Raw genomic sequence first — 10,343 nt, forward strand, 5'->3', positions numbered from 1 at the left:
TGCAAACCTGCTCTTGATATGAATAAGCAACGAATAAACAATATATCACGGGAATCATCTTTGCTTTTGAGTGCTTTCGAATGGTTTAAAATTCGCAGAATGTTTGCAGCATAAAAGGAATCATTAAGCCTGCTCTAGCTCCTTATAAGAACAGTCACATTCTCCCACCCTCTCGAATGCTTTCCATTACAATACTTACCCAGCTCCCAATGGAAACATCAAATCAGCCTCCCTGGCAGTGCTTTCCAGACACCAACTCTTCACTGTGTTACAGAAGGATTTGCCTCCTGTTGCTTTATGAGACACGTTTCTAACTTACCCTTTTTGCTTCTCATTCCTAGCACTTTACTTGGCTTCATTTGAGAGTGAAGGACCTGAGAACCACATGGAGAAGGACAGCTGGAAGTCACTCAGGTACTGGGCCCTACTCGTGAATTGTTTTTTAAATGGTCCCCAAACAAATGGATAGTAACAATGTCGGATGGCAAAGTTAAACTGAATCCTTCTATAGTAATGCCCCTGTCCCACTTAGGAAACCTGAACGGAAACCTCTGGAGACTTTGCGCCCCACCCAAGGTTTCCGTGCAGTTCTCGGAGGTTCCCCGGAGGTTTTTGTCAGTCTCCCTACCTGCTTCCACCACCTGCAACCACCGGGAACCGCACGGAAACCTTGGGTGGGGCGCAAAGTCTACAGAGGTTTCCGTTCAGGTATCCAAAGTGGGACAGGGGCATTAGGGTCCTAAGAATTCAATGCAGAGTTAGTTCAATTCCTGAAGAAAGCCATGACAAATTCCTGGGTAATGCCTTTCATTTATAATGTGACCCGTATCAGCTTGTGAAGACAATTCCTGAGGTTCTGCCCAAATATAACTGCAACTTACTGTCTCTGTATCATCCCAGGCAGAGCTCGCGTCTGCTTGGTTTTAGATCTAGATTTTTGACCAATTTGGATTGTTTGGAAGAGTTCTAATGAATATGTGCCAGGTAGTAAATCAAAATGCCCCTTCCAATGGCCACTGGGGTGAATAATTGTAAATGCACTATAAGGAATACTTAAAATGACATCAACCACCCTTCATAAACCCTTTTTAAGCCCAGCTGAAAGAGCAAAGTTAATATCTCATCTGAAAGACAGGATTTCTGACACTCCCTTGGCATTAGATATTTATGCTTGAGTCATTGGGAATAGAAGCTGAACTCATAGCCATGTGAATGAAGCCTGCAGTAGCCCTTTGTCTGTGCTAATTCATCAGTCCTGTTCTGGTAAACAGTCTAACACGCTTCCTATTTTTCTCCATCGGCAGGGCCACACTGTTAAACCGGGCGTGAAACAGCCACTTTGTGCACACAGGACCCCGCAAATCATTTGCACTGCATCCGATTTTCGCTCCGTTTGGAAGAGAAGAGACTTGGTTTGGTCACTTGCTTTAAATTTGTAAATTTGGTTTAGATTCGGATTCGGATCGTGACTGTACAGAGAGAAAGAGGCCAACTCTAGGGGCTTTGGTCCCACTGGCTGGGATAAGTTTATTCAATGCCTTTTACAGCAGACAATGTGCTATGACTTAAAGTCACTTGTAAAATAATTGGAAGACTACGAGAAGGAAGAAGACTGACTTTTGCCACGGGGCTGGACCCTTTAATAAAGAGAAGCATCACGGGAGATCCCTGGCTGCTGTTTCTATGGATACTGGTAGAAATAGGACAATGGCAGCCTATGAGAAATTCCTACTACTGTCAATTCATCCTTTGTTTTGTGACAACTTGCTGCTTCTGTTTGTGTGTGTGTGTGTGTGTGCGTGCGAGTGAGAGAGAGAGAGTGGGACATAGAGTGAGTTACGGGTATAAACAGAACAGAAGGGACTATATTGCACCAGCCCAGAATCCTGCTGAACCTATGTCGGGGTCCAAGGCAGAGCATTGATCATCCAACATGGAGAATGTAAGGGTGTTTGTAGACTGCATCTTATAGACAGACCATTTTATAAAGCAACCCCTGTATGCTGCCTATTCAGAATGTGCAGATTTATTTAATGTTGTGAACTATAACTCATAGTTTTCATTGCTCTTATGGATTGAAGAATATTTATTTTGTGCACCAACAACGTCCCACTTTACACATAGTAAAATGAAGGACTCATTTTCTGCCCGAATGCGTAGATGGTTCGGTAACACCTAAAACCCGTCAGTCACAAGAACGAGGGGATCCACGACTTTGCCATACTGCGGTGAATCGACAACAAACACTGCCTCTCCAACTCAACCCCATCTTACAACGGTTTACCTCGTCCATAAAAGCATTCATTCAAGGCAACCTTACAAAAATGTTCGTTGAAAGTGCCTGACTTGCTGAGTATCTTCTACATCTTCTGGTTCTCATGTTAACACCAAACTGTTATTTGATGTTGGCTTAGCTCGTAAAGATTAAAAGTGCCTAAATTCTATATAAAATGCACCCCCCCCCCCACCCCCCTCAAAAAAAAATCTAAAGCTGGTCTCACTCTGCTAGACCCCACACCAGGGATCAGTGCAGGATAATCAGTCAGGTACTGATCGTGTCCCATCTGTATTATTGTGCATGGGTTGTTGTGGGTGGAGGCCTATAAATACACAGTGGACAGCAACCACTGTGCACCTATCTCCAGCGTTAGATAGAAAGTTAAACTTGTCAACCTTGGGCGAAACCCATCCTCGTTATCCCTCATAGTTTGGAAAGCAGGTCCAGGATGAGTTTTGTGCAAAGGGTGTGTTAAACTGCTCAAAGGAGAAGCAGGACCCAGGTATCGTTACCCTGGTATTCAATAGGGAACATTATTGCTGTGGCTCTAGTGGGCAGATAATGAAAGGGCAACCTGTGAGATGTCCATTCCACCAACACAACTGATGCATGGTTGATAAATGAATGGTCAGAGCAAACGTAATTAGTATAGATGATTTAGATATACTAAACTTGTATAAATGGTTACGATAGTTGGCAGGGACATTGTATGCTGAAGAGCTTGTTTCTGTGTTCTATGTCCCTACACTCCTTATAGAAGTGGATGGGACATGAACCAGCTCCAATATAACACTGCATCATTCTGGTGCCCAGGGCTGGCAAAGTGTTTCTCTCTTTACATCAGGTAAAGGATGGGTTCCTGGCAGTGTTCCCAGAGCAGGATAGTCAAACTGGGTCGAACTATAATCCCAGGCTCTGCTCTAACTAAATCTGTGAAAAGGCTTTGGATACTTCACAGAATTCCACGAGCAGTCTAAGAGATTCCTGCGCCCCCATAATATGGTTTGTGATAATCTCACTCTCCCTCCCGAGAATCCCATGGAAACTAAATCAGGACAGTGGGAGCTCTAATTATTGTACAACCACAGCATAACCTTTCTTTTAGACTCTCACATTAAACACAGTTTGGTCATGAGACAGAGAAAGAACAAGCTATTTACGTACTTTTGTAGTGCATTCACTGGTGCAAGGTGGTAAACAAAATGCCGCAAATCTTTCATCTGAAATATGTACAAAAAATGGTGAAAATCCTCAGCAGGTCAGGCAGCATCTATGAGCAGAGAAAAAGAGTTAGTATTTCAGGTCGAAGACTCTTCATCAAAGAGTTGATGAAAAGTCACTTTCACTTTCGTTGGGGGTTCCTTAACCTGTTGTTTGCCTGGATGATTTAGGCCTAAAGTGCTCATTCTAACTACATGCCGGTCCCACATTGTGTAATTCCTTTGCCTCCCCCTGACACATCCATTGTTACTGTGGGTATGGGATGGCCACTGCTGTCATTAAAAGCTGTTCCTTCCCCATAGTCATCAATAAATACACTGACATCACACTTCTACCTTTAATGAACAACAAGAAACAACGAAAAATTTGTTAGCAAGGCAATCCTCATGTGGGCTAAAGCGCATTGGATTTAGTTACATGTTCAACGGCAGGAAGGTTTGCGTTCCAATTAGATCAAAGAGCATTCATCCTTATTCACTGTGACATATAACCCATTCGCGTCACTGGTTGGTGCAGTGCCGCTGATATACACCTCACCTTGCCAGACCCCGGGACCCCCGAGTATTTACCTGAAACGTACATAAACATTGCTGAAGGAAGTGACAGCTGCATGCTTTTTAATCTTTACAAGGACCGGGCTTTTGTCTGGATTTATTGACTCATGGCACCTAGAGAGATCATCGCGTGCAGCCAAGGACAAGAAATTATTTAACAAATCCTCCAGGCATTTTCTGAAGCTCACCATGTGCATTTATAATTTTGAAAGAAAATTTAACAACCTCGTTCTGAGACGCTGCTCATGTTGAAGTGGGAACAGCATCTAAATCGATCGAGTAAACGGCAGCTCCTTCTTAGAAACTGACTCGGGTCGGGTGCGTGGGCAAAAATAGTTTGTGGGTTCCTGCGTTGTGAGCACGAGGTCGATGCAACGGCACTTGCAAGCAGATCAGAAAGCACTGGCTTCAGTGTCACCTGACCAGAAGGCTATCACAGAAACCACACCAGTATCAACACAGCTCCCTCTTGTATCTATCCAGCAACTTAAAGCAAGCTCAAATCTCTATATATGCCTCCTCCCTTGAAAGGATAACAACATCCTTCACTTCCTTGCATGGGAGACAATTCACACCCTCCCCAAAGAATGTCAGGCCTGAAAATGAATCTTTTATTTTATCCCCTCCCCCCCCCCCCTCTGGAGGGTTTATGTGTTCAAAAGCACTGAATGCATCATGCAACAGTCTCAATGTTTTAATTGTTTGGTTTTGGTTTTTATAAAGATACAAACACAAAAAATAAATTATGTGAAAATCAGACGCATGTGGCTGTTTCGTTTTATTTTTTCTTTCCACTACAAATTTCCAATTGCTCATTTTATGTTTGTTCCGTTAAGAAAGTGCTTGGAGATTATCTGGCAGTGAGAGGCGCCTTTGTCTTGGGAAGGGAAGGGTGGACTGGAAAACTCAACGCATTGCAACGGTTCTTCCCCCAATAAGGCATGCGATGAGAGGACTTGTTTCCAATCCACCACCACAGATGAGGCATCAAAAGCCTCATGATTCTGTCCAAGAATACTCTTCACACTCACTGAATGAATTGTGGTTGTGATGATAGTCAGTTCATGTTACAATAACAACAAGTTACATTGAAGTGGCACCTTCTGTAGAAGATCAAACGATATTCAACACTTAGCCATGCAGGGATTGGAGATCAAAATAACAGTCATTGGCATCATATATATATATTTTTAAATTATTTTTATTAGAAGCAAATGTACAAAGATAAAACATTCGACATCTAAGATTATACAATTATTGTACAGCTTCATTTTTAACCTTGCAATCTGAAAATGAAAAAAGAAAAAAAGAGGAAAAAGTGAGAAGTGAAAAGATAGCTTGAAAAAGCACAAAGAAACTAACCCTAGTAGTGTGGCTGGAAAAAAACTAATGGTAGAAGAAAAGAAAAAGAAAAGTGGAGATATACCTGCCCCTCGTCTCTCCCTCCCCCCCCCCTCTCCACGCCCACCTCACCCGGCCCAAAATCGGATTTAAATTTGGACTTGTGTTGTGCCATGCTATTCTTGTAAGAATATTCGTTTTTTTCCATCTACATTTTTATTGATTTTTAAGAGATATATACAAAACAGTGCGACACCATCACCATCAATAAAACAAAGTAAGAAAAACAGCAATCAAAATTAAAAAATAAGTAGATAGGGGAAAAAAAAAAGTAAATAAACAAAAGGAAATGGAATAAGCCGTGTGGTTCACTTACCAAATTGAAAAAAGGAAAAACATTACATTGATTAGTTATCTGGAGATAATTCAATATTGTAAGAATATTCTTGGCATCTATATTAAACAGTGCCTTGAACGAGATGGAGATGCTGGGAGATGTGAAGGGTGGTGGTTTGGGTGAGATGATCTCCAGAACTTATTCTTGGCCCCAGATGGTATAAGAACAGAACAAATGCAAGACCCCAGAACTGGAGACGTTCAGAGATCAGGGGTTTGTGGACTGGAGGAGGTCATCGGGGAAGAGCAGGATCCATAGAGGAACTTGAAAACGAAGGTGTGACTTTTCAAGTCCAACTGATTGTCCATGAGGAGTGAACACCAAAAGAATTTAAAGGCCACTAGTCAAACGCCTTTACTGAAAAAAAATATCAAGTGTGTCCATCTTTTTAGTTTAAAATGTAAACGTTATTCATAAAATGTACAAGAAATGCACAACAATACATGGCTTTATTTACATTATAGTATCGACCATTCTATGCATACACAGTGTTATGAGGTTGGAACATTTGTAGCTTTGATACATTCTACATACAAGGTATCACGTGGCCCCTTTGGATGATTTCATTAGGCTTTAGTCCCTCAATTCCCTGAAGTTCCTTGCCCAACCCACCCTTTCATACACATGGCTCTGAGATTTTCTCATCATTTTTCCCTTCATTTTTTAGCCCACTTTGCCACGGTTGTCTTTCTGTTGCTTCTCCCAAGCTGCCGTCTCACAGCTCTCTCAAGAGTAAAGAGTATTTAATTGTCTCATGTACCAGCAACAGAACAGTGACATTCTGTGACATATTGCCATTATTGGGCCATTCAGCCATGAGGTCTCGAAAGACCCAAGACCTAACTCCAGTTACATGTCTTTCCCCCCAAACACTTTAGTTTGTTAAGTTTACAAAAATCCCTAGTGTAAATTACCAATTGCCTTTGTAAAAGTATGGTCTGAATATCTGGCATGTTCCATGTGGAGGAGTGTTTCTCAACTTCACTCCCAAAAATGCTGGCTCTAACCTTTGAGTTTATTTACAAGACCCATGTACTCTTTTCATATTTTGAAAACAGCAATCAAGAAACCTTCTAAATCCCAGAGAAAACATCTCCATGTTCCAATAATCACTCCCTGTGATTTAATTATTGAGTCACGTAATCTTGCTGATAAATTGATACTACATTCCCTCCAAGGTCAATATAACCTTCCAAAGGCAAGGTGCCCGGAGCAGCTCAACGCGTGAAGAACCCCCACTCTGTAGCATGCTTCCCAGTCTGTCAGTCCTTCCTTTATAGACACAAAATGCTGGAGTAACTCAGCGGGACAGGCAACATCTCTGGAGAGAAGGAATGGGTGACTTTTCGGGTCGAGACCCTTCTTCAGACTGCTGCCTGTCCCGCTGAGTTACTCCAGCATTTTGTGTCTATCTTTGGTTTAAACCAGGATCTGCAGTTCCTTCGTACACAGTCCTTCATTCATTTTGCTTTCAGTATACCTAAACAGCTGTTCTTCATGACCCTCAAATGTGTTCTGTCTTTCTGTTATATTTCCCTCCGACTGTTAACAGTTCCCTTTCTGTCTGTCTCTCCTGCACTCTTTCTTTGGAAAAAAACACTCAGGCACTTATATTGTGAGAGGCCATAGCTTTAAGTTTAGTTGGTATAGTGAATTGCTTTTGTTGTGTGCTAACCAGTCAGCGGAAAGACAATACATAATTACAAGTACATGATTTAAGTCAGTTGAAAGATGCATTCAGCGTAAATAGGGTGCCCTGCATATTTAAACTTTGTTCCTCTAGCTTAACACTATGCCCTCTTGTGGTTGTATTTCTCATTCTTGGGAAACGTTTCCATCCTGGGTTCTGGCTGTCTTCTCTTCCTGATGACTCGCATAATTTTATATGCTTCTGTCAGGTCTTCATACCATCGTTGACGTCCCAGATAAAACAATCTGTCACACCTCTCCCTGTAGTTAAAACCCCCCTAATCCAGGCATTATTCTGGTAAATCTCCTCTGCGTCCTTTCTAAAAGCTGCCACATCCTCCCTGCAATGGGGAGATCAGAATACCATGCAATACTCCAAAATGCAGCCTAGTCAAAGTCCAATAAAGATGTATCCCCTCAATCTCTGAAAGCAAGCGTACCATGCACCTTCTCTACCACTCTGTGTGTGTTGTCACTTTCAGGGAGTTATGGACTTGGATCCCAAGATCCTTCTGGTCATCAATGCTGTTAAGTCATCCAATTAATTGTATATTTCCCTCTTACATTTGACCTCCTAAAGTGCACTACCTCAGATTTGCTCGGATTAAACTCCATCTGCCATTTCTCTGCCCATTTCTGTAGCTGATTTATATCCTGCGATTTATATACCTTGACAGCCTTCCCCAAACTTACTAACCAACCCGTCTACGTTTACGTCGAAGTCCTTAATCATATATTCATTTTTCCTTTGTCTTCCTTTGTCTCGTTCTCCTCACTGGCCTCTGGCAGTTGTCTCCTGCACATCAGTCCATTCTAGAATCCCTTCTGTTTTGTACATACGCCTCCTCAACTGTCCTTCACTCTCTGGCCTCAGTATGAAGGAGGGGATAAAAACTCCCAGCAAGTGATTCCCACCTGATGGGGTTTAAGGGGGCCCTCTAGCTCCTCCAGGCCATGGTGCAGGATTCCCGTTGGGAGCAGGGAATAGGAGGAGCCGGGAAGAACAGACTTGCATCTGCGCTGTTGGGAAGAGAGGAAAGGACAAGAGCAGAGACGGCTTGGCTTGCCATGGATTGGGCAAGGCAGCCAGTTGTCTTCCACCTCATACTGCTGTGCCGGCTGATGCCGCTGCCCGCTGAGGAGAACATCTCGGTGGAGGACGGGAGCCTCCACCGCCACCACTTGGGCCGGAGGAGTGTGCTGGACATTGCCTTTGTCCTGTGGTGTTACCGCAACCGCTATCAGTTCTCCATCTACAACGTCAATGGCTACGGCTGCTACTGCGGCAAGGGAGGCGATGGCGTGCCGCTGGATGACTTTGACACCTGCTGCTTCCACCACGACTGCTGCTATGAGGCTGCGCTCCTCACCTCCTGCGGCAAGGGCACCAACATCTACCTGAAGCCCAGCTACGCCGTGTGCGAGGTGGGCAGGGCTGAGTGCCCGGAGGGCTTGCAACCCTGCTCCAGCGACCTCTGCCTCTGCGACAAGCAGTTTGCCGAGTGCCTGGCCATCGCCACATACCAGGACCAGCACTCCAGCTATCAGCAGAAGTTCTGCACGGAACCCAAACGCAAATGTCCTGCCGAGGAGAAGATTGATGTGGATCTGGACACCAAGAGATAGGATGGGGGGGGGTCCTCAGCACTGCCTCATTCCACAGTGGAAGTTACATTATATTAATGTTAAAGCTACAAACTTTATCCACGGCCTTGTTTGCCTCAATTTTGCGTTAGTGGAGTAGACCTGCTGTGGATGAGGGGAAGGGCTGGGTTTCTTGGGTGACCAAACCCCAATTTTGTCCATGCCCCACTCTAGCCCAAGGAGGGTGTCCTTAGGCATGGCCTTGCCCACCAAAGACAACCAGATCGGACGTTCAACCACGGCTTCATCTATCTTCCTCCACCACGCTTCCCCTCTTCAGTGGCCAAGGTTATAGAGGAGGATTGTCAACAGCAAGCATTTTAAACCTTAGTGAGCTGGGAAGGGGGGGTGGGCGGGAGAGGGGGGGGGGGGGGGGGGGGGATTGATATGGTTTATTGAGAGAGAGGAGAAATGCCAGAGATTTTCAACCTGCACTTGTGTATAATGGTGGCTTGAGTCAGGACTTGTGGATCTCGGAGCAAAGTGAGTCCTGGTCACCTTCAGCGGAGCGCCACAGATACAGAGGCTTCCTTTCCAAAAGGCAGCCTGTAGCTGGTGTTGTCACCGTTGCTGGGGCGAATTTAATAACACATCACAAGCTGGTAGCACGGGCACGGAGAGAGCAGCAACATAGCAACGGCAGGAGGAGTGAAGGCAGCATTAGCAACCCAGGAGAGGATCCCAGCAACACAAGGAAGCTGAGAAACAGCCTTGCCAGTCGGGAATTCAATGCAGAACAGGGTGAAGGATGAAGCAAGCTTACTGCCACTAGAAGCCAACTCATTAAATGTCTGTGAGAAATGGAGGCAGGGATGTGACTTTAATCCATCCTCTGCCCCATGTGGGGAAGACAAGGCACAGGGTTGGCACTGCTGAAGGTGAATGGATTTGTCTTTGCTTTGACTAATTATCTTGCAATCAATGTTCATAGTTTTTCTCCCTTGGGGTGGGCAAAAGCTACTAATATTTAATGCTCCTCACACCTCTCTTTCCCACTGCTACACCTCCAGTGATGCAATTGGTTTAAATTGGTCAGACCATCCCGGGAGCGAAGGCATTTAATAGACTGGTTAAAAGAGGCACAAAGGGATGGATTTACTCAGCGGGCCAGACAGCATCTCTGGAGTCAGGATCGTTCTTCAGACTGATTGTAGTGGGAGGAGAAAAGTGCAAGAGTGATGGGGGCATGACAAAGCCAGGCATGCGATAGGTGGATACT

The 10,343-nt window shown here is 44.3% G+C and overlaps 2 protein-coding genes across 4 annotated transcripts in view; both read left to right on the top strand.

Annotated features, from left to right (window-relative positions):
- Window positions 1–6,893, top strand: part of LOC129712930 (ras-GEF domain-containing family member 1A-like) — a 177,581-nt gene extending 170,688 nt beyond the window's left edge. For 2 of the 3 annotated variants that reach the window (XM_055661713.1, XM_055661715.1), the window contains 3 exons: window positions 342–414; window positions 1,305–5,467; window positions 6,306–6,893. In XM_055661713.1, the coding sequence (XP_055517688.1) occupies window positions 342–414; window positions 1,305–1,329 (98 nt within the window). In that variant the 3' untranslated portion in view covers window positions 1,330–5,467; window positions 6,306–6,893. The remainder of the gene's footprint in view (window positions 1–341; window positions 415–1,304; window positions 5,468–6,305) is intronic. The other variant, XM_055661714.1, reaches the window with a different exon arrangement.
- A 989-nt stretch (window positions 6,894–7,882) lies between these two features.
- On the top strand, window positions 7,883–9,426 carry LOC129712932 (basic phospholipase A2 myotoxin I-like). Its single transcript, XM_055661716.1, has one exon. The coding sequence runs from the start codon at window positions 8,435–8,437 to the stop codon at window positions 9,104–9,106; it is 672 nt and encodes a 223-aa protein (XP_055517691.1). The 5' UTR covers window positions 7,883–8,434; the 3' UTR covers window positions 9,107–9,426.
- Window positions 9,427–10,343: the final 917 nt, after the last annotated feature.

Source organism: Leucoraja erinacea, chromosome 34 (assembly GCF_028641065.1).
Source record: "Leucoraja erinacea ecotype New England chromosome 34, Leri_hhj_1, whole genome shotgun sequence".
Lineage (NCBI taxonomy): Eukaryota > Metazoa > Chordata > Chondrichthyes > Rajiformes > Rajidae > Leucoraja > Leucoraja erinaceus.

Coding starts and splice junctions, on each gene's coding strand:
- LOC129712932 (XM_055661716.1), top strand. CDS start 8,435: ATGGTGCAGGATTCCCGTTGGGAGCAGGGAATAGGAGGAGCCGGGAAG.